Source organism: Balaenoptera musculus, chromosome 3 (genome assembly GCF_009873245.2).
Source record: "Balaenoptera musculus isolate JJ_BM4_2016_0621 chromosome 3, mBalMus1.pri.v3, whole genome shotgun sequence".
In the NCBI taxonomy this organism is placed as follows: Eukaryota; Metazoa; Chordata; class Mammalia; order Artiodactyla; family Balaenopteridae; genus Balaenoptera; species Balaenoptera musculus.
This window is the reverse complement of record NC_045787.1, coordinates 5,203,622-5,227,055: the sequence shown is the minus strand read 5'-3', so window position 1 is coordinate 5,227,055 and position 23,434 is coordinate 5,203,622. Positions and strand designations below refer to the sequence as shown.

Genomic DNA, 23,434 nt, shown 5'->3' with positions numbered 1-23,434 from the left:
TAAGGAAATATTCCCTCAAGTTATATCTAGAGACTGCTGTCTCTATTTGAAAATGAAACTTCAGCAATGTACAATAAATAGTGGCAAGCAGCATTCAAATTAGTGGTGTTTGGTGGCTTGGTAAAGTAGTAACTGGCATGTGTGCCGTCATCAGTCACAGACAATTTAGGGTTGCCAGTAGACGTTTGGGTGTCAGCAAAGGTAGCAGTGGGGCAGCAGGTTTTCTTCAGTTCTACAGCTGGGGCCAACCTGAGTGAATTGCTGCCATTCACCTCTAGTGAGGCCAAAGGGAGTATTTAAAGCTAAACTTTTTGAAATTGTCTGGTAAGTATGATTGCATTTTGGTTCTGTATATTTGAAACAGGTTAAATATTGAAGACAGAAACAGGCATATGAGATAGAAACAAAGCACCAGGACATTTGGAGGGTGGCTGTGAACAGATTCAGCCAGTTTAATCTTCATTATTTGGTGGAAAGTATTTTTCAAATGTATCTCATGATAACATGACAGTTGAGCAGTGTCTTCAGATCTTAAGCCTGAGTTTGTGTCTGTCAAATAATCAGAGTTTCAAAGCAGTCAGATGTGTTGTTTTACAGACGTTCCGGCTTCATTTTCATGGCTGTCACCTTAGCTGCAGTTTGACACGTGGAAACATTGTGACCCTGCATTGTTAAGTTGAACTCATTATTGTACCTCAGAGTTAACAGTGAGTTCGGTATGATTTGTCACCGAGTGCCACGTTATGCTGAGCGTGGCCCCATGTGTCCAATCCGTGTACTGACCTGTGCAGCTGGAGCTCAGTGGGTGGGCAGGTGCAAGCTGCGATGAGAAAGCACACACTTCCTAATCAGTGATGGCGTGATTTGTAGACGGTTCAAATATATTCCCAGAAATGGCAGGAGAAGCTTCATTCTTAGGTCTGTATAAGTAGCAGCCTAGGAGCTCAAGTTAATGCATTGGTGATGTCCAAGGTTTTTTGGTATGTAAAACATTTCAGTACATTATTCACTGGTTTGTTTTGGAAATAGTGAAAAATATAGTTAAAAAGATGGTAATCAAACGTTTGTCAAACATTCTAATACCTGCCCTACGGCATTACTTTGATTCTGTGTGATCTGCACTTTATAAGTAATTCGTCACCTTATGTCCTCTGTTGGCCTCCGTGCCGTTACGTTGGCTCACCACAGTGGAGAGCAGCGGGGTGGGAGTCTCCCATTTCATCAGATCGTGGACGTGCGTCACCATAACTTCTCAGTGGCGTCGTGTGCGTGTGTCTCCCAGAGCGCCCAGGCCGCCTGTGCCGGGCCACGGGGCAGCGAGAGTGCACCCCTGTGCCCCAGAGCTCTCACGGTGCTGCCGGCCGTCACGCGAGCACGGGCCTGAGCGGCCGGAGCACAGCTGGGTGTCTCTTTTGGCTTATGACCTGTATAAGCAAGAAGTGTGAAGAGGCCGCTTTAACATAACCCGTAAATGTTTTGCTTTCTTTTTGGTCAGGTATCCTGAAGAACTTGCCTGGCACACAAACTTAAGTCGAAAAATCTTGAGAAAGTCTCCACAATTGGAAAAGTTTCACCAGTTTCTGGTTAGCGAAACTGAATCTGTGAGTAGATACCTCTACGTTTGCTGGTTCCCTTGAAACTTTAAATGGGCCTCAGTATCAGTCCCGTAGTTTTATTTTAACCATACGTGCCACTGGGAGTGGTGAGGTGGCCGAGGCCCGGAGAAGACCCGCTGAAGTGTGTGTCGCCCCCTGAATTTCTGGTAACTTACGCAGCTGCTCTCTCGTGTGGCTCCTCTGACCGGGAAACGTCCGGCGGGCACCGCCACAGATGCCGGCGCGGCTGCTTGTTTCTGGCCACTCCGGGTTGGGGCGGCCGCAGCCCCGGGGTGGGCACAGCGCCCTGCTCCATGGGCCCCGCCCCGGAGCAGCTGCCCTGTCTGCTCTCACGTCCTTCCGAGGTGCGCGTGCCACGTGCCTTTCCCGCGGAGAGAGTCGTATGTTCTCACGGCCGTGTGTATTTTATTAAAGTGTTTTACCCCACCTCTGCCGGACGGACAAACGAGACCTAAACACGACAGCTTTGGTTCTCGTCAGGCGACCTCGCCTTCGCCCTCTCAGCTCCGCAGCCACCCCAGGCTCCCTGATTGCGGTTCCGTCACTGAACTTCTAACCTTCAGCATCACGTCTTCCCCAACAAAATAGCTGTTCCCGCGCGTAACGCGTGATTGAGTGAATGCCCATAAAATTTGGATGTTGTAAGCTTTGCAGTTTACTTTCAGTTTTTTTGGCATTCTTAATAGTCTCACATTTAAAATCAGAAGCTGCCCCTTCCTATTTTCTAATCTCCTTTTTCTAGCCAAGGAAACCTCTGTGTGTCACCTCTGAGCTTCTGTATCCAGCTGACAGGACTATCGTGCTTCCCGTGTTTCTTGCCTTGAAGCCATAATCAATTTAGAAACCTTTCACCTCGCTCCGTTCTAGTAGCTGCTCAGTCCAGGGTAGAGCTGTCCCCCCTTGGGGCTCTGTGTCCAGCTTGGTAACCTGGCAACCTGGGCTCCGCTTGCCTGGTTTCCCACCCCCATCCCCACCCTGGTAAGAAGTAAACAGAGCTGAGCACCACCACGGGCCCGGCTCTGTGCTCGGGCTCATACAAGGAGGGGTTCTCTGGCTCGGCTTTTAATCTGCGTGGATGTGTTAGAGAGCAATCTAGGCTCGAACTTCAACAGAGCAGAGGGTTTGTGGGGAATGGAGGGATACACAGTCCGGTAGGTCATGAAGAGCTGGGTTTGGGCAGCTTTGAAAGGTAGAGGACACTGGAGTTTAGTGTTGGTGGTGTGTATCGTCGGGAACCAGTCCAGATTTTTGATCAGGAGTCAGCAGGGTGCAATACTCCCTGGGTTGTTCGAAGTTGGCTGCAAAGAGTGTCCATGAATCCAGGGACCACCTGCTGGGGTGTCCAGCCAAGGGCCTGACATCCTCGTCCTACGTGAATGCTCTGAGTGACAGCTCGGGTGAAAACAGAAGGCAGCCTCATCAGAATCACAGGTGTAACCCAGAACTTGGGGTCCGTGCCCCTGGCGCGGCAGTCCTTGTTCAGTCCTCTCAGGTGCAGTGCTGGCCGGAAACCCATGAGGTGAAAGGAACAGGTGTGAGTGGAGGCCTGTGTTTAGGTTCTGACAGTCAGGGGCGCAGGTGTAAGATGAGTGATGGCTGCTTGGGTGACCTTTCCAGGGCAGGGGCCCCAGGTTGTAAAGAAGCAGAAGCCTCCTGGCAGCTGATGCTGTTTTGGCTTTTTGTTAAGTGTTTAGTCCTAAGCTGTTAAAAATAGAGTTGTGATTGACACAAGTGCTGGATTTCACTGAGAAACTTTGTCTGAATCTGAACAGCTGCACATTTTAACAGATGTCCTGACCCACGAGTGAAGATCTAGAGGATGGTTGGTTTAGTGAGGAGTTTTAATTATTCTCTCTCTTCCACAGGAAACGTGGGGGCAGTGGTTGATGGGGACAGTTCTCAGGAATACAAAGCAGGCGTGGGCTGTTCTGGAAACAGGAGAACTAAGAAATAGAACTTACAGTTTCAGCTGTGAAACTTCTGACGGGGACTTTCTGTCCTGTCCTGTGCTCGTGTTATACTTGAATTTCTAATATTCTAATGTTGTTTTGATATTAACGGGCATCCTTACTTAGTCTTTTGGTAGCAACCATTTATCCACTAGTATAAAAATCTGTCTTACTGTCTATGTGATAGTACTAACTTTTGTGTTCTGTGTATAATTATATGGTATTTTCCTGTTGCATTGGAAATAACGCCCAATATTAATTTTTTTCTGCCTTTCTTAACGCCATTGCTGATTTTTAAAAAATTTTATTTTCTAAGGGAAACATCAGTCGTCAAGAAGCCGTTAGCATGATTCCACCACTGTTGCTTAATGCTCACCCTCACCATAAGGTATCGTGCATTGAATAGAAAATTCTGGTGGGTAGGCTACTATCAGTGTTTGTGTCTCTCTGTTTTGTTGAGACCTTTTTTTCTTTATATAGTCAATCATTTCTGTTTTCCTTTTCACTTTGGGTAAAGTGGAGAATGACATATATTTTATTTTAGGTTCTTTTTGCAATTTTTACAACTCAGTTTCTTTACTTGCTAGTCAGACGATCTTCAGACGATCTTCAGTGTTCTTGATTGACTAAATCGGTTGAAAGTCATAGTGAACGTGTATTGAGGACTTGTTGAATGCTGAGCATTGCTCTAGTTCTTTTTGTGGATCGATTCACTTTATTATCCACATATCCCTGTGAGGGTAGATGCTATCGCTGTCCCCATTTTTCCAGATGAGGGGAAGGAGGCAAAGAAAAGTGGAGCCTGAAGTCACAAACTAGTCACCAGTGACTGAGCTGAGACTTGAACCCCGCTAGCCCTGCCTCGTAGCATCTTGTTATACTGCTTCTCGCACTTAGCATCTTTACTCATCATCCCTAAATGTATTGCTTTCGCTGGTGTCTAGTGCCATTTTGTTCCTATCCCCTGTGGAGTAAGTATCTTTATCCTTCTGTGGTTTGGGGACATTATATAATATTAGACTCCTGGAAGTTCAATATAATATGCTATAGATTCATTCTATAAATATATGTGTTTGGGTTGTGAAATAGAAATGAAAAACTAATTTTAAGTCATTCTAAATTAAATATAGGATGATTGATTTATCAAAAGAAGAACATCAGACACTTTCTTGCTTTTCAGTAGATTTTAGATATGTGCGCAGCACCTGGATCAAAGACCACACAGCTCATCGAGATGCTGCATGCCGACATGAGCGTGCCTTTCCCAGGTATGCACTGGGCTGGTGTTTGAAGGGTAGGGGTGCTACTTTGGTGGGTTGTAGCCAAGGAAAAGAGCGTAACACAGGAGGCATCAGGCAGATGGGTTTTGTGTCTCTGAAAGTAGAGCTGGACGCTGTGCACACCTGTCACGTGTCCTCAGACCCGCACGGGCACTGTGGGGAGGGCCTTTACTTTAGGATTCCGTGTATTTTCTATAAAAGCAAGTGGTGTTTCTTTTTAAAGCCACAGTAGGTAGATTGCCCTCTGAGTTTTCAGTAGTAACAGTCTCACATTGGGGTTTTTGTTTCCTTTTGACTGTTTACTACCTATGTGAGAGGCAGGAGAGTGTAGTTGTTCAGAGCTGCTGTCAGACTCCCCAGGTTCAAATCCCACCGCCATTTAATAGGTAAGTTCTGTGACATTACCAGACATCACATACGAAATGGGACATCTGTCTTGAACTTGGAGGACATTATGTAAGATTGCGAAGGTCAGAGCCTCCCAGGGAGCGGGTTGACCCTCAGGAGCCTCGGCCCCTCCCCAGGAAGCGGATTCGCAGAGTCTAGAATGGAGGCCCAGCACATGTGCGCTATTTTAAACACTTGTTGGGGGATTTCGTTGTTTTCTACATCTTTCTCCCCTCACCCTCCTTTTTAGTTAATAGTTAATAATGGAAACGTTACTTTTGCCACAGTAATTGGTACAAAGTGAATAATTGTTGAACAGATGAATTTTGAAGTTTTGACATTTTAAGTGACTGTAAAATCCATGCTGAGCCACCTGGTTCCTTTTTCTGGACCACGTCCCTAGTTCTAGCAAATCTGAAGCTCGGTCTTAAGTTTGCTCAGTTGCCCGTCTCACCTGCCCACCTAGAGGTTGCGCATTTCAGGAAATTGCTCCACTTACGTCACCCTTCACCTGACGCACAGCTTTGCGTTCCCAGAGGGGTTTGTCATCGCGAATGACGTGGACAACAAGCGCTGTTACCTGCTTGTGCACCAGGCCAAGCGGCTGGGCAGCCCCTGCATCATGGTGGTCAACCACGACGCCTCCTGCATCCCTCGGCTCCAGGTGGATGTGAACGGGAAGAAGGAGGCTCTCTTCTACGACCGCATCTTATGTGACGTCCCTTGCAGGTACGATTCAGAGGCCAGAAAGCCCAGAGTCCACTCGAAACCAGATCAGATATAGTCTAAAGTGAATCTGCACACGACGCGCATGCAGTTGCAGGTATGAAGCTTGTGGCACCTGGTTTGAAGAGAGAGACACTGTGAGCGTAAATCAGAAGACAGAAACTCAATTTTAGTGATAAACAGAACGAAGAGATCAGACGGGGTGGTTTTTTTTGTTTTTTGTTTTTTTTAATTTTACTTATTTATTTATTTATTTTTGGCTGTGTTGGGTCTTCGTTTCTGTGCGAGGGCCTTCTCTAGTTGTGGCAGGCGGGGGCCACTCTTCATCGCGGTGCGCGGGCCTCTCACTGTCGCGGCCTCTCTTGTTGCGGAGCACAGGCTCCGGACGCGCGGGCTCAGTAGTTGTGGCTCACAGGCTCCAGACGCGCAGGCTCAGTAGTTGTGGCTCACGGGCCCAGCTGCTCCGCGGCATGTGGGATCTTCCCAGACCAGGCCTCGAACCCGCGTCCCCTGCATTAGCAGGCAGATTCTCAACCACTGCGCCACCAGGGAAGCCCAAGGGGGTGGTTTTGATCGTCTTAAAAAGGGACACGAAGAAGACACCTGAGAGGCAAGCAGCGCCACCATAGAGCCTCGTTAACAGGCATTTCGGGACGTGAGTGCCGGGGCGATTTGCTTGTGCTTGCTTCCGGTGAGTGTGTAGGATACTTGTCATAGGACAATACGTGATCACGTTGGGCTTCTATGGTGAACCTTATGTAGCACAGAGAAACTCAGGGGTTCCAACCTTTGGGAAACTCTTCTGTATTTGTACACATAGCTTTCTTGAAATTTTACAAATAAATTTTAGATTTTTTGGGTTTACCTATAAAAGAATTTCATGGCATAGCTGAATAACTGAGTTTTTCCAAAAAGAAGAGAATAAAACTTAAAATGTCTGTTAATTTCCTGGAGGCAGTGACATAGGCACTGGTGTCACACATGTTTAATACCTTCTGAACACATGACTTTGTTGAGACCATAGTACAAATGCTGCCACAGAACTTTGTTAGCACTAAACACAGTGTTTAAATATGACACATCGGAATTAAATCCTGTCTTATTTAAACAAGGGGCAGATTACTGCTGGTGGCAGAACTCATTAGCACTGAGTGTGACTGCCTGTCAAATACCGAAAGAATTCTCCTTCAAAAAATTGAAATAGGTCATGAGCTACGTTCCTTTCTTTTTAGGTGGCAGCTTTTTAGTTTTCCTTTGGGTCAGAAAAACTGATTTTTCCCACCCCTGTGTTCTTTCGATCACAGATATCATACTGTGAGAAAGACGTGACCTCATGAGCTCTGAGTTGTAAGTTGAGGGAATTAGAATTTAAGCCACCACCATACAAGCAAGGGATGTTATTTGAAAGCAATTATATCGTATAGGACGTTTCCATCCTGCAGACCCTTCACCTCAAGGACATGTGACTAGACCATCAAGGAAAATTAAATTTTACAGAGAAAGCCAGCAGACACAGGAATTACTCAAATTCTGAGTAGATAAAATTAGATGTGGACAGAAAGATTAATTGATCAACTCTGTATTATGGAATTTACATGTAAATGATTTCCATTAAGTAAAAGCAGAAATTAAAAAATGTTTAAGTGTGATATATAGAAAAATCTTGGTAAAGAAATTAAATTGGCTTAATTGAATTTGCTGTGGGAATCCTTTATGAGTGTAAGTTTATCATTATTCTTGTAATTCTGATTAAAATGTTACTGTTGATTAGCCAAGTTTCTTTTCTAAGTAGCAGGATCAAAAGGTTCTGTGTCCTAGGTCTGAAGATTAGTTTTGCTAGTATTTTTTCTCAAATGGAAACAAATTACTATCTCTTTGTTGAGAGAGGTGTTCTTTTCAAATCTTTATTTCCTTATTGCATTGAAATTGAAGTGCAATTAGTTTATTGTACTAGAGTGTCCCCAAAACAAAAATAGAAAGTTTATTGTAGCTTGTGAGAATTTAGATTGTTTGCTAATTGGTGTTTATAATAATAATAATGATACCTGTTTTGTAATTTAACTGGAATATGACATATTTGTTAAGCTGTGATCATCTTACCGGTTCAGAGTTTTAAGTTCTTAAATGTCTTTCTTTGCAGTGGAGATGGCACTATGAGAAAAAACATTGACGTCTGGAAAAAGTGGAGCACCTTAAACAGCTTGCAGCTGCATGGGTAAATAAACTGTGTAATTGGTAGCCCTGTGTGCCTAAGAGATTAGTGAAGGTTTATGGTTGAATTACCTGGGCATCCAGAGCTTCAGCTGACTGACTGTAAGCCTCAGAATGTTAATGGCCACCTTCATGCGAGTTTGCTTATTTGTCAGAAGTAGTTGTTTTTAAAACCTCTCAAGAGTAGGGAACTGAAGATTGTATACATTTCAGGTACACGTTTATTGAGAATGCCTTTTATAAAAGTTTCCTGTAACATTTCAAACATGTGTTTTCCATGAAATGACCATTTCTTACTAATATTTCTCCTCTGTGTTTTCAGTTCTTTTGTGTTGAATTATTTTGCTTAACATTTTGACCTCTCAGAAATATGTTTTGGTTGTCTTTAAAGAAAATTTGGAAAGTTCTTAGAAGTGAAAGGAAAAAGAAACTCTTCTAACTCAGAGATAATTTCTGTCACGCCTGGTGTATTATAGTGTTTTTCCGTGCAGAGGGATTTTTAAACTAGCTGTTTTGATTGTACTGTCTACAGAGCTTTGCTTTCTTTTTTTCACTTAACATTAAAATTATACAAATATAGAACTATGGGTGATCTAGAGGGTACTAATGAATATTTACCATAAATAACTTCAGGAAATTTTGTTTCTCTGTTAAAAACTTACTACTGTTTTTGTGAAACAGGCAATTGGGATTATAATGTACTAAGAGATGCAAACTGCTCATGGAAAGAAAAAGCAAATATTTCTATAAGTATGGAGACTTTTTAATAGTGAGATTTAGCTACTGTATTGAATTCAGTTGTTAATCAGCTTTATGCTTTGCTTGTTGGCATGTTGGGAAAGGTTAACAGAACAGTAACAACAACATATAGTAACAACATCTATAAATAGGTGCTTTTTAGATAAACAGGGAACATCTTATATAGGGTTACTCTAACTTCGCTTAAAATCTTAAAATTTTTGTTGTTATTTTTTTCTTTATATGGGAGTTGTTCACCTTGCATAGAGTATTTTATATTTTATTATGTCTGTCATAAAATTTGTAATGAATATGTGCTATAGTCAGTGCCTATGACGTATGTGCCGTGCGGATGTGCTCGGCACATAGGGTAACCTAGGGTAACCTAGTCTCCGGCCCTTAGTTTACAGCTGCGGATTGCAACTCGGGGCGCTGAACAGCTAGTGGAAGGCGGCAGGATGGTGTATTCTACGTGTTCACTAAACCCCATTGAAGATGAAGCAGTCATAGCATCTTTACTGGAAAAGAGTGAAGGTAAGTGCATGATGATCTTTCAATAAGAGTATGTATGTACTTTTCAAAACCTTTATTGCTATAGTGTATTTTTCTGTATTTCTACGTTCGTTTGTGTGATTAGCCCATAAACCCTAAAATGAGGTATCCCTGATTAAAAACATGCTTATATAATGGGTTTGTTGTATTTCGTGAATTATGCAGTTTGCCCATTTTGTTTCTCTAAGTTTGAAAGGTTATGTCAGATCCTTACCACACTGTTGCATTTTTTAAAAAATTGTGGTAAAACTTACATAACTTAAAAATGTACCATCTTAACTATTTAAAAATATATAGTTCGATGGTGTTAACTACATTCACATTGTTGTGTAGCCAATTTCCAGAGCTCTTCACCTTGAAATTCTGGACCCATTAAACGACTCCCCAGTATCCCCTCTGCCCACCCCCCCATTATTTTTCTGTCTCTGTGACTTTGACCACTCTAGATATCTCCTTTGAGTGAAATCATTACAGTACTGTTGTTTTGTGACTGACTGGCTTACTTCTTTTCGGATAATGTGCTCAAAGTTTACCCATGTTATGTAGTATATCAGAATTTCCTTCCTTTTTAAGGCTGAAAATATTCCATTGTATGTTTAGACCATATTTTGTTTATCCATTAATCTGTTGATGGACACTTGGTTTTGCTTCTGCATTTTAGCTGTTGTGAATAAACGCTGCTTTGAACATGGCTGTACCAATAACTCTTTTAGACCCTGCCTTCAGTTCTTTTGTGCGTACACACAAGTGGAATTGCTGCACCAGATGGTAATTCTGTGTTTATTTTTAAGGACCCACCATACTGTTTTCCACAGCAGCTGCACCATTTTATATTCCCACCAACAGTGCACAAGGGTTCCAATTTCTCCACATCCTCGCCAGCACTTTTTATTTTCTGGGTTTTTTTTGTTGTTGTGGTTGTTTTTTTGTTTTGTTTTTTGATAGTAACCATCCTAATGGGTGTGAGGTCTTATCACACTGTTTTATACTGAGGGGCCAGACAGGTTGTAAGAACATTTCATAATGTTTTCATGTTTTTGCTGAAATGTTAACCGTTCCGTCAGTTTCTCCTTAACAGAAATAATTGGAAATTTCAAACTAACTACATTTCCAGAATAGAATGCTACCGAGTTTTCTACTTATGTATGAAGCAAGTTGAAATGCAGATGTTGAAACAGGTGTGCATTTCCTGAGGCGGTGTCCGAGACCGTCTAGGCTTCTGCTCCATTCTTAGTGGCCTAGTGATCTCTGTGCTGTGTGGTCAGCCCTCTGGTTGTTCGCACCTTTGGGGTCCTTTCGACCTGCATTTACTATGTTGTGTTTACTTTGTTTTGCTATACTTACATAAAGACGTGATTTCTGAACAGTGTTCCTTGCATGGTTATGAGCTCTACATTTTTGATGGTACTTTATTTCGAAAGGCATGTGAAGAGGACGGCTGTGGGCGATGTAATTTGACAGTACATTTAACTCTTAGTGTCCTAGTCTGTAATTACTTTCTTACCAGGCAGGTGGGTTTCCAGTCTCGGGTTTGCTCTCACAGCCATCTCTGCACGTGGTTGCTCCAGACCACATTGTAGATGTCTCATCTCCGTCCTCCGTCGTGTGTAGACGTCGTGTAGAGGCGTCACGTGTGGACGTGGCTTCATCAGACACTAGGCCTTGGCTGGGCCTTGTACTCTGCAGTCGCTGGGGATTTCGCCTGGAGAGGCTGTGGTCCCCACCTGGAAGTCCTCAGACTCAGCTGGGGGAAGGGTGGCTGATAGGCTTTCAGTCTACACGCGCTGGGCCAGCGTTGGCAGCTTCTGACCCAAATGCTGGCAGGAAGTCACTGCTGAGCCCAGGGCAGTGTTTGATTGAGAAAACCAGTTTTCGTACACTTGCACTATTATCTAGTGTTTGCTTTTAAAAGCCAGAATATTTGGATGTACTAGTGGAGGTCAGTGTGATGCTTTTGTCAAAGGTTTCTTACTGTTGGGCCTCCACCTTGGGGATTCTTTCGCTCTGTTTTCATGATTGCCTGCATTTTTCGTAGCTTCCATGGAGCTTATGTTGGATTTTCCTCTTCCTGAGACTGTCTGATCTGTCTGTGGTCTGTGGATGGTAGTTGATTTGAGAGGTTTCCTGTAATGGCCCCAACTTACAGCTTCTTTTAGTAGTGCTACTGTAGACACAGTGTTTTGTTTTGTTTTTTTCTTTTTATAAATTTATTTATTTATTTTTGGCTGCGTTGGGTCTTTGTTGCTGCGCGCGGGCTTTCTCTAGTTGTGGCGAATGGGGGCTACTCTTCGTTGTGGTGTGCAGGCTTCTCATTGCGGTGGCTTCTCTTGTTGCTGTGGAGTTTGTCTCGGACGCGGTGTGGACTCTGCAGCTCCGTATTGCAGCAGCTTTACTGTGTTGTCATTTATGCACGTAACATTCACTTGTTCTAAGTGTGCAGTTCGGTGATCTGTAGTGACTTCACTGCATTTTTGAGAAGAGCTCATTTGCAGTCACTCCCTGTTCCCACCCCCGCCCGCCCCAGGAACCACTAATCTGCTCTCTGCCTGTGTGGATCTGCCCTCCCTGGGCATTTCCTGTAAATGGGATCATACAATATGTGATCTTTTATAATTAGTTTCTTTCACTGGGCATAATGTGAATTTTTGTTTTTGTTTTTTGTTTGATACATAGGTGCCTTGGAGCTTGCTGATGTGTCTTCTGAGTTGCCAGGACTAAAGTGGATGCCTGGGCTCACACAGTGGAAGGTAGTCTTTCTGCAAGGTCTCTGGCTCAGAAGGGCAGATCAGCTCGATAGACCTGTTAGACTTGTGGACGTTTTAAAGCACCCACGGTTGGGTAACTTGAATAAATAGTACATTTGGTTATGCAGCTTAGAATCAATTTCAAAATTATGTTTAATGACAAATGGTATGATGACACAAATATTTCTCTCTGGCCCTGGAAAAGTTTTCCTGTCTTTATTCTGCAATTAGAAGTCAGCTTTGTTTATTCTCATCCCCATAAGTATAGTTTTGCTTTTTTTCTTTTAACTGGCTGGAATTCAAGCCTTGTTTCCAATATGAAACAATTCACTTTTCAGTTTTAAACGAGGAACAATCTGAGGCTTGTTTTAAAAAAGAAATAAAAACCCACATGGAAAATGAAAATGCTGCTTTATAGGACGATTGTCCTGTTTCATGGAATAGAAGGTTGTCTCATTTTTATCTTTGCAAACAGTCCTCGCTTTGGAGAGAAATGAGAATCGCCCACTCTGACTTTTCCTATTATTAGGTGGGGCTGGTAATCTAGAATCCCACCCTCTCGTCCTGCAGGTGATGACGAAGGATGGGCAGTGGTTTGCAACGTGGGATGATGTTCCCCACAGCAGACACACCCAAATTCGGCCTACCATGTTCCCCCCAAAGGACCCCGAGAAGTCACAGGCGATGCACCTAGAGCGGTGGTGAGCTCGTGGGGAGGTGGGACCTCTGGCGTGTCCTGCGTGTTCTGGGCTGCGCCTGTGGCCGACCCCTCGTGTGTGAGCTTTTCAGCAAGTAAGGTTCTCAGGGCCTGAGCTGCAGGCGTTGAGCATTTGTAAATAACAAAAATAAATGGCTTGAATTTAATTAGGTAATACTTTGGCCAGTACGTTAACTTTTTACACATTACACATTGACGATTCTGTCAGTGAGGGCTGGGTGAATATTTACAGCAAAAGAGTGTGCTTAGGATCAGTTAAAAACGGTAAATTGTGTGGGGTGTTTTTGTTTGTTTGTTTGTTTCAGTCTTAGGATATTACCACATCATCAAAACACTGGAGGGTTCTTCGTGGCAGTATTAGTGAAAAAGTCTTCAATGCCATGGAATAAACGTCCCCCAAAGGTAAACATCTTCCAAAACAACGTAACATACCGTGCGGTCTTTTTGTGCAGTTGAGGCAGAAGCTGGCTGAGGTCAGTGGAGCGTTTTTGTGTGTGAGGCGGTGCTGGTGGTGTTCTTAAATTTAAATTTTGAGTTTTCCAGAAAGCAGCAGTGTCTTACAAGGGAGGTGGAAAAGGCAGAGTTGGGAAATGCATTTCTTCTATATCTTAAATCCAGTTCTTTAATAAAAATTGGAAAGTCGTAAAGACGACTGCTCTGTGGTCTAGGATCAGAAGGAACCCCTGCAGGCCGGTGTCTGTGTCTGCCTTCCTGTGGGTAGTTTTCAGTCGGAACAACTCTGCCAACCGCAGGCCAGCCCGTCTTTGCCTTGGCCATGAGAGGTCATGACAGGCTGTCCAGGCCTGGCTGACGTGGACATAGACAGGGCCTGACCTGTCGAGCGAACCTCAGCCGCCCCCTGGGTTATGTAAGGGAGGCCGTGAAGCCGAGGGGTTCGGAGAGGGCAGCCTTGAGTCTTGACACAAGGTTGCCGTGTGATGCGCTCTCCTCCCCTTATCAGTGTATCAACGTGGGGAGCTTTGTTAGCGTGTCCGTCAGCCTTCCTTCCGTGACCGTGGAACATGGCCTGGGGTCACAGTGCGTGCTGGAAAACGAGGACAAGGAATGCTTGGCCTTTGGAGAAACAGAAAGGAAACCGTTCTCTGGGGTATGGCTAATCCCGACGAACGCCTGGGGCGCAGCCTCACACTGAAGCGACGTGGCGGTTGCGGGCCGTCGGCGCGGTGCTTGTGAGTTGGAGAGGTTTTCCAGAGGCGGAGCCCCTGACTCTCACAGCCCCTCACTCCCGGTCGGGAATGGGGCCCCCCCCGGAGCTCGGAGCAGTGCTCCCTAACACATGAACGCCGGCCACACGGTAACTTAAATTTTCTTGCAGCCACGTTTTAAAAAGTAAACGGAAAAGTGAGATTAATGACATTTTATTTATCGCAGTATAATAAAATGTGATTTTCATGCAGTTTAAAGTAAGTTATTAGTGAAATATTTTTCATGCTTTCGTTCCGAGATTTAAAAACAGTGTGAACTTTCACTCGAAGAAGCATCTTACGTGGCACCGGTCACATCTGACATGGTCAAAGCGCACGACTGGTGCTGTACTACATGGTTACTGGCCAGAGCCTGTCGCATACGTGTACTTCAGATTCCCTTGCACTTGGGGCTGTGCTGACATTTTTGTCACATAAGTGGTTTTGAGCTTTTTCTTCAGTGTGCCACCTCTGATGTGGCATCTTACTTTTTAGAACAACTTGGTATCATTTGCTCATTTAAATCTTACTACTTCTTCTGTCTCCTTTGAGTGTGTCAGTTCCTCATTCATTTAGCTGAGAAAACCTGTTTTGGCGGCCTGCCCCGTGAGCTCGCCCAGCGTGACTCTGCTGGGGCCACATTGATAACTCAGCTTCTCAGTCTTCAGGACGCCGTTGTCTAGTTGAAGTGATGGAGCTTGTAAATACAGTCAGGATTGGAGCCAGGGAGAGCCATGCTGACGAAGTGCTGTTGGTTTCCTTGTGAGGGGCAGGATTGGGTCTGGGCCATTGCGGTGGAACAGAAAAAGCCTCCTGCACAGAGGGGCGTGGGAGACAGGCTCCGAACGGCAGGCACAGGCGGGCATAGGAAGGGTGCGCACCGTCGCTGGCCTTGTCAGAGGGTTCGGGGGTTGGTTCTGTTTTGCCTCTTTTTTTTTTTCCAACAATTAAGTAGAGTACATTTTCTGGGAGGCGGTGTTGCCTAGTGTTAATAGCTTTAGGACCTTAGCAACTTGTCCACTTAATAGCTTTGTGAACTGAGGGACACGTTGAACTTTTCTGTGTTCAAGTGTCCTAATTCGTAAACTCACTTCATAGGGATTGAGAATTATCACTTTACCAATCTCGTGACCTGTTAGAAAGGACATGTAGCTTTAAAGAATTTTATTAAGTTGAGGTGTAATTGACATACAACATTATATTAGTTCAGGTGGAGGACATAATGATTCTGTTTGTATATACATAGTTACAGAATGTTTTTCCTCATGGTGAGAACTTTTGAGATCTGCTCTCTTAGGAAGTTTGAGATATGCAACAGTGTTATTACCTGTAGTTGCTGTGCTATGTGTCATGTAATAGTTTTTTTATGTAAGATCGTATATAAAACATACATAAAAAATTAATGTAAGTGAGACGTTTTGCACATTCTTAAAGCCAAATTTATACTGTTATCCCGGATCAGAAGTTCGTTTTTCTACAGGTAGTTTCTTGGTCCCTGGAGGTGCACTTTATCTTTCTACTATCTTTCTTCTAATCTCCACAGCGGTTTATCCAGGGGTCCTGGGAGAGTTTCCACTGTCCTTTATGTATGTCCTTGTCTTCTCGGCCCCGGATAGTGTGTTTGGGGCAGCATGCGACTCATCACGCAGAGCAGATGCACGGCAGCATTTCTGAGTGAAGACAAGCTGGCGTTGTTGGCCTTTGCTAGGAAACGGGAAGTTAAAACTAGAATCAGTGCCCATGAATTCTGCTTATAATAGCAGATAGATTTAAAACACTTGTTTTAAAAAAAATCTGTTGTCTCTCTTTTGTACATGAGATGCTGTATTCATTTGGATGGATTTTGCGACGTTTGAGTTCCGTCTGTTCCTGTATCAGGGCAGAGGAGGTTGTTGGCTGAGTTTAAACAAGCTTACCCCCTGTTCCAGCTGCAGGGTGAGTCTGCAGAGCCACGGGGGCCTGTGCAGCCGGGCCCAGCAGACCCCATGGGAAAGAGCGTCTCCCACCCCTTGGAGCTGGAGAGTAAACCGGCCGCTGGGATTAGCGACACAGAAGCAACTGAAAGAGCTGAGAATTTAGAGAATAATGGAAATAAGAAAGATGGTGTGTGTGGGTAAGAAACGGTGTGTCTTGTTGCTCACGTTCTCGTGTCTCCCCAGCCCTCGTAGATTAAACAGGAACCCAGAGCTGTCTCGGGGGTGGTTTTGCAGGGGTGAGAAGGTCCTTGCTGTATAGGACACGGTTCAGTGCTGAGGAACCCCCAGGGTGGATGCCGCGGGCTGTCCTCTGGAGGGAAGAGACCTACTTCCCTACAGAGCCCGCGCTGCACGGAGCTGGGATGAGGGCTGGGCGGGCGGAGGCGTGTGCTATTGGGATTTAGCGGCATTTCTCAGATGACAGATCGTCTCGTCTCCATTCCCTTCTCAGTCCTCCTCCATCTAAGAAAATGAAGTTATTTGGATTTAAAGAAGATCCGTTTGTATTTATTCCTGAAGACGACCCATTATTTCCACCTATCCAGTAAGGATGAATTCAACGTTTTAAATTCTTCTTCTAAATTTACCGTAGGGTTAAATGCACACGTAGTCACATTTAACTGTAGTTTTTCATTTAGCCCCTTTTTAACGCATGTCGGAGCTGGATGAAAGTTTAGAGGGTGTTTACTGAACCCTTCAATTTAAGGTGAGCAGTAATCAGAGAACCTAAACCGCCCAAAGGTATAGATGATAGAGAGATGGAAAACTCTGGGCTGCGGCCAGGGCTCCCCGCCTTGTTCCCAGTTAGGAAGTGAAGAGTAGTGGGTCTGGGTGGGATTTCCAGGTAGAACAGAGGGGAGAGGTGCTCAGGATAACAGTCTTGGGTTCATCTCTTCCTTGTTTGTTGAACTTGGTATCTTTAAACCAGAGTGGTCACTTACATTCATTGTCTTGTAGATAGTGGGTCCTTTGCCTGTGTTTGTAAAAATCCCTCCTCAAATGCCCACGCAGCAGGCGGGTGCTCTCAGGTGTGGTGTTGGAGCAGCAGTTGAGGGGGGAGGTCGCACCTGTTAACGCAGGTCCCAGATCTAGCTGCGCTCGGGCGAAGCTCCCGGAGGCCCAGGTGAAGCGGGTGAAGGTGGGCGTCCACGGCAGAGTGCTGGCACCCTTACCCACAGCAGCTTTGAGGAGCGGGACCTGTCGGGGCGAGCAGGCTGCCAAGAGGCATTCGTCACATTCTGAACGGAACTCTTGTCAGCCGCCCTTTCTTCTTCGCAGGAAATTTTATGCTTTGGGCCCTTCCTTCCCAAAGATGAACTTGTTAACTCGAACTGTGGAGGGGAAGAGAAGGCAGCTCTACATGGTGTCCAAGGAGCTGAGAAACGTGCTGCTGAACAACAGCGAGAGGGTGAAGGTACCGCTCACGCAGCCCCGGGGCCCGCGTGCGCTCAGGGCGCTGTGCTTTCGCGTCTGCTGGGACTCGGGCGGGAGGGGCCGGTCCTGACGCGGCCCTGCCAGTCTGCGCGTCGTGGGCAGAGGGGAGCCGAGCTGCCCGGGGGTCTCGGCCGCTGCCAGGCACAGGCTGCTCGGCCGTGTCCTGTCGGCCCCGCTGGGCTCACGCTGTCTGTGTCGTGGGGGACCGACGTCTGCCTGCTGCTCCTGTGGGCGCTTGGCTTTGTTTGTTTCCATTTTCCTTAGAATTTTTCCACTGCTGGGCCCTCTTCTCATTGGCTTTACAGTTTTCCCAGCTCGTCTCCCTCTCGCCTGCGTGTTTAACGCTGCTCATCTCTGTGTGGTCTGGAGGCCCCCGAGGTCAGAGTGTTCTCAGGACAGGGCTGGGCCATTAGGTGCCGTCTTTCCTTCCTCTCTTGGGTGTCTGCTGGGGTTTCCAGGCTGACGGCATCCTTGCTCCTGATGGCCCGTGGAACGTGTGCTGACCTATTCTTGTGTTCTCAGAGTTTCTTGGTTTTAACGTCTGTTGTAATTATCAGTTCGTATAAGCCACAGAAACCGAAGCCGTGTGAGAGTATCGGTTGGGCCAAGAGAACGTCTATTTTAGTCAGATGACTCTTGAAGTATTTTCCGCTCCTTTTTTCCTTCTTTCAGCAGCTACTTAGAGCTCTGTCTCCTTGTGGTAGAAAGGAGTATTTTAGTCGATTATCCTGACTTTCACTTACGTGCGTTTCATCTGATATTTTCCATCCCAGGTTATTAACACTGGGGTTAAAGTCTGGTGTCGAAACAACAGCGGTGAAGAGTTCGACTGTGCTTTCCGGTTGGCGCAGGAGGTAAGCGCGGCCGGTGGGGGCCGCGGAGGCGTGGATGGGTGTTTCTGAGCTGGCCCGGCGGGTCAGGACCACTGAGCGCCAGGCTGGCTTCTGCCAGGGGGGCTCTCGAGGACACTGAGCTTTCCCGGGGCGCTAGGGTGGGGCTGTGCTTGCTGGCGTGTGTCCCGCGTGTCACTGGCGTCCCGCCTGCCAGGGGCTGCCGTGAGGGGAGGGCCGGCCAGACCCCGCGGACGCCGGCGGCTCACCTCACGTGCCTGGGTGGTGATTGCTGCCATTCGTAATGGCCACCTCTCTTTATTCCCACAGGGAATATATACGTTGTATCCATTTATTAATTCAAGAATTATCATCGTCTCCATGGAAGATGTTAAAATTCTGTTAACCCAGGAAAATCCGTTTTTTAGAAAACTCAGCAGTGAGGCATACAGCCAAGTCAAGGACATGGGTAAGCAGTTTGGCTGGCGTAGAGACGCAGCTTGTCCTCGTACACATAGTGAAGATGTAGGTGTTCCTGCCTGATGGAGCTTTTTCACTTCTATGTTTCAGGACGTTGTGACTTTGTTCTTAGTGCTTGCGTCGATTTTCGGAGGGATTTCTGGAGACATACCTGATAATCCCTTTCATTGAGGGTCAAGGGCATTGCTGGGGTTGCTCTCCTTCCCCGAGCCAGCCTTCCACGGTTACCTGTGCAGGTGTCGGGGCCCGGCCAGCCCGCCTGCCAGAGCCCCAGGCTGCCCACTGTCACTCGGGCAGCCAGGGCCGGGCCCCGCGTGGATGCAGAGGGCAGGTCCCAGCGCTCGGGTGTGTCTGCGTCTCGAGGCCCAGGGGACCGACGAGCACAGGCTGTCGGCTTGGTTTGGCACCTTGACCAGCGCCCTGCAGTAGAGTGTGCGTCCTTGCCCAAGGTCCTGCTGCTCTGCGGGTGGCGGTCACATCCGTGCTTTTCTGTTTCATAAACTTCCACCTCGAATCACTGAGTGACGTTTCCTCCTAAGAATACAAATAATCCCACTTGGACTCTAGTTCTGTTTTTCTTTTCTTTCTTACTTACTTTTTTATAACTTATTCCTTATTTCCGGCTCAGTTGGCTGAAAAGGGCACAAATCAGTCATTGAAGTTAACGTGGTCTCATGCCTGACGTTCAGGCCTGAAGCCTGAGGAGTAGGAGCTTGCCGGGCCGAGGCCTCCTCGTCTCCCCAGGCAGGGCTGCGTTCAAAGTAGGGATTGTTTTAAAGGAGGAGGGGACGTGTGCTCTTTTTCTCTTTTAATCCTACATTTGGACGACTGCAGCATAATTTTTGGCATTTTTTAATGTGTTGTTCCATGCTCTTTCGGGGAGTGGGAGCAGTTATTTATTTAGTCTTGAATTTTGAGAATCAAGCAGTAGTTAATCCCCACCTCCCTGCTCCTGAGAGAGGCTTGCTGAGTGTTTCAGTCTCTCAGTGGTCTGACGTGAGCCTCTTCCCCACTGTCCCCGTGACCCCACTTGGTGCCTGGCTTGCAGATGGCATTGTGAAGTTAGACGGAAAGGCCTCTTTTCTGCCTCCAGACCCCTGAGACCAAGAGTCTAGATTACTGTTCTCTGGGCACACAAACGTGCACAGCAGAGGTGTCCCTGCTGGCAGAGCTCGACCAGTGTGTGTCTGTTTCTCTTCCAGCCAAGGGCAGCGTCGTCCTGAAGTACGAACCGGACCCCGCGTAAGTGAGACGCTCCTGCCCTCGGAGCCTCCGTGTTCTTGTCCGTGGGGGGGGGGGTGGTGGGTGGTCTTAGAAGCCTTTTATGATGTTCCTCTCAAATAGTACTGTGCAAATTTTAGAACTGGAATATTCTCGTATGTCATGAAGATACTCTTGATAAAACATTCCTTTCAAGCCACGTGTGTTTTTATTTAGAAGATAAAATGCAGAGTCCTATTCTCTGTGCCCTAGAAATCTAATTCTGATTTTTACCTTAAACAGAGAAAGTGTACAGATAAGATAGTCAAGAGAGGTTGAGTTCTTCCACCTCGGCTGTTGGTTCGGCTGGTGTTTGTGGATCACCCGTTAGGTACCAGGCAGTGTTGCTCTGGGCCGGGGCATGGGGGGCCGGCCCCCGTAGCTAGACTGACAGCCACCTCGGGACCACGGGGCCACTGCTCTGCGACACCCCTCGCAGGGGGAGCAGGTCCCACGTGGTCAGCGCTTGCCAGAAACAAGACAGAGGACTTGGGTGTCAGGCCCAGGGGTCCTCAGCAGGGGGTGGCAGGGTCAGCATTCGCGTCCCCAGACTGGTTTACATTTAACAGCTGCCTCTGTCAAATAAAGCACCATTTCCAAAGGAGGAGATAGAGCAGAGTCTGGGCTGGAGAGGGGTTTGGGCAGCTTCTCTGGAAGGCAGGACCAGCTGGGCAGCAGCCTGGGTGGAGTTCGCACGGGAGGCCAGGTCCTGGCACCCAGCATGGTCTGTGGGGTGCAGCCTGGGGCGGGGCGGGACCAGGAGTAAGACGGCAGGTGGGTTGTAAGGTAACAGTGCTCGTGTGGCCCACGTAGAAAACTGTAGGCTGTTTTAAGATGCGGGTCCGCTTTTCCACATATGCTGGTTTCTACTGGTTGAAGTACACAGGTGAAAAGACAGCTTCAGGAATTAGATTTTTTAAAGAGGAAGAAAATGGGAGTATGGGAATTTTCTGGTATTTTCCTGTCATCGTTTTTTATCAACTCACTGTCCTAGAAAAATGGAAAGGTCCGATGTGTTTCCATCTCCTTTTCTTAGTGGTTTCTCTCTTCCTGGTTCAGGCCTTTCTCTTTTTCTGTTTGTTTTTTGAGAAATATGACTGAAACGCTTGTTTGTTCCTTGCACAGCCTGTGTCACTGATGCCTGGCATCAGGTAGGCTTGGGACACATGTTTACTTAAATGAGGGCTTTAGGAGCCTTAAAAACTAGACCAGAGTCACGTTTGAAAGAAAGTAAATAACAGTATGCATGGTACAGGCTGGTACGCACAGTGCTTGGTAAGGGGCACATGCGCAATACAGACAGTAGCCGCCCTCCCAGTTCGGAAAGGGGAGTTGATGCCGCCTGGGAAGCCGGTTGGGCAGGCAGGGCGTTTGGACCTGGATGGCACTGCTTGCTGGACACAGGCAGGCTCGGCGCGCCGGGCATCGTACCGTTACGGGGGTGGGTGACCAGACCCAATTCCGGGAAGCATTGAGTACGGAAAGCATGGTGGTCCTGGCTCCCGGTCCTGGTGCCCCGTCCGGCTGGCGCTGTTACCCTGGGCCCAGTTATCCGGCCTCTGCGGGGCCTCAGTTTGCTCATCTGTAGACGTGGGCCGCGAGCTGCGAGGAGCCACGAGGGACAGGACAAGTTCCTGGTGGTTGGTAGGGTGGATACAGATGGGTCTTCACGTTGGCGAAGGTGCAAGTATTTGGAAATTCTAACACTGAAAGTGTTTGAAATCTGCAGAGTTGGGGGTTATTCCACTGTGAGTTTTTAGAAGGAAAACCTGGCCAACCTGAGGGCGTTGGTACTCTTCAGGACAGGAGGAAGGAAGCGGGTTTTCCTTTGAGAGAAGCCTCCGTAGAATCACAGACTACAGTGCCTTCCCCGTGGCTTCGGGGTACTTTAGGGGAGCGGTTGTGTGTTAGCACTGCCTACGGTGCAGTTAGGAGGATGCTTAATGCTTACCCGGAGCCGTTGTGTTCACAGGAAACCGGACACGCTCCAGTGCCCCATCGTGCTGTGTGGATGGCGGGGAAAGGCCTCAATTCGAACTTTTGTGCCAAAGAATGAACGGCTTCACTATCTCAGGATGATGGGGCTGGAGGTGTCGGCAGAAAAGAAGAAAGAGAGGGGTGTTCCGACGAGCGCGAGTGCAGCCAGCCCTGGGGCTCCGGAGGACCAGCTGGCTGCCGAGCAAGGGGCGGGGTAGCCGGCCGGCCAGAGGCCGCCACAGGCAGTGACCCGGCGGCCGGCCCGCCCCGGTGCGCTGGCTGCAGGGGCCTCCGCCTCGGCGCCGCCGCGGAGGCGAAACCCAGGACTACTCGTGAGCGGTGAGGCACACGCCGCCGCGGAGGCGCAACCCAGGACTACTCGTGAGCGGTGAGGCACACGCCTGTCAAGACTGGGAGGTGACGGCAGGCCAGGTCTGTGAGTGACCCCCGGACGCCTTTCACGTGGAGCGTATGGAAGGTATTTTTTTAGCTTGTTAGAATTTCCTCATTTCTTTGGCAAAGTTGGGTCCAGTATGCCTGTTGCCGGTAATAGACTTTCATTGTTAAAGTCTTATTCTACCAAGAAATATAACTGCCCTGGCAGAAAATTTCAGGTCCCTTTTGTTATGCCTGTATTGGTCTTAAGGCCTAGTGCTTCTTTTAGGCATTTTTTTTTGGGGGAATCTGTAACTACGTGTGGATTGTTGGAAAACTGTACTATCAGCTTTAATAATTGTATTAAGTGGCCCATTAGTGTGACATTAATACGCGGTGGGGTTAATATCTGAGGTCTCAGATGACTTCTGTGCCTTTGTAATAAAAGGTAAAATAAACTTTCTCACAGTAAGAGTTGTATCGTGAATTGTGATACTAGTCATGAGGGTTTTATGTGCTTTTATTGGAGTACCCTGCAATTTTAATTTTTAAATGGGGTTTGGGATCCTTGGAAAGTTTAAATAAAGAGTCATTAATGAAAATGGGTATGTGTACGACTCTAGTGTTTACTCCAGTTCATGAGGCAGAAGGAACTAACTTATTTTGGGGTAAATGGAAACATTAGGATTAAAGCCTTCTTAGCTGGTGGAAGGAATTTTAATGTGAAGGCAGCTCTTGAATAAAGTCAGTAGTTAGGCCTGAAAGCGCTTGAAGGACTTTCTTGTGGGTTAACCTTTTATCTTCCAGAGGGCGGTACTGACGCTGCAGCTACAGTGAGCCCGATGTGGGTGGGCAGAGGGTTGCTTAGCAGTTTGGGAACCGTCTCCAGTGCTGAATGGGCTCCCTCGGGCACTGTGCTGACCAGGCAGGAGCTGCGTGGCCGTTTCAGTTAGTTGCTTACCAGGTCCCTGCTCTG

General features: G+C 46.9%; 1 protein-coding gene across 2 annotated transcripts in view; it reads left to right on the top strand.

The window, feature by feature from the left end:
- Positions 1–23,079, top strand: part of NSUN2 (NOP2/Sun RNA methyltransferase 2) — a 29,225-nt gene extending 6,146 nt beyond the window's left edge. The window contains exons 5-21 of one of the 2 annotated variants that reach the window (XM_036846294.1): positions 1,496–1,601; positions 3,882–3,953; positions 4,749–4,833; positions 5,769–5,961; positions 8,099–8,173; positions 9,311–9,441; positions 12,133–12,206; positions 12,774–12,904; positions 13,227–13,323; positions 13,883–14,029; positions 16,055–16,239; positions 16,554–16,646; positions 17,381–17,516; positions 18,310–18,390; positions 18,697–18,835; positions 20,049–20,088; positions 22,079–23,079. In XM_036846294.1, the coding sequence (XP_036702189.1) occupies positions 1,496–1,601; positions 3,882–3,953; positions 4,749–4,833; positions 5,769–5,961; positions 8,099–8,173; positions 9,311–9,441; positions 12,133–12,206; positions 12,774–12,904; positions 13,227–13,323; positions 13,883–14,029; positions 16,055–16,239; positions 16,554–16,646; positions 17,381–17,516; positions 18,310–18,390; positions 18,697–18,835; positions 20,049–20,088; positions 22,079–22,301 (2,008 nt within the window). In that variant the 3' untranslated portion in view covers positions 22,302–23,079. The remainder of the gene's footprint in view (positions 1–1,495; positions 1,602–3,881; positions 3,954–4,748; positions 4,834–5,768; positions 5,962–8,098; positions 8,174–9,310; positions 9,442–12,132; positions 12,207–12,773; positions 12,905–13,226; positions 13,324–13,882; positions 14,030–16,054; positions 16,240–16,553; positions 16,647–17,380; positions 17,517–18,309; positions 18,391–18,696; positions 18,836–20,048; positions 20,089–22,078) is intronic. The other variant, XM_036846293.1, reaches the window with a different exon arrangement.
- Positions 23,080–23,434: the final 355 nt, after the last annotated feature.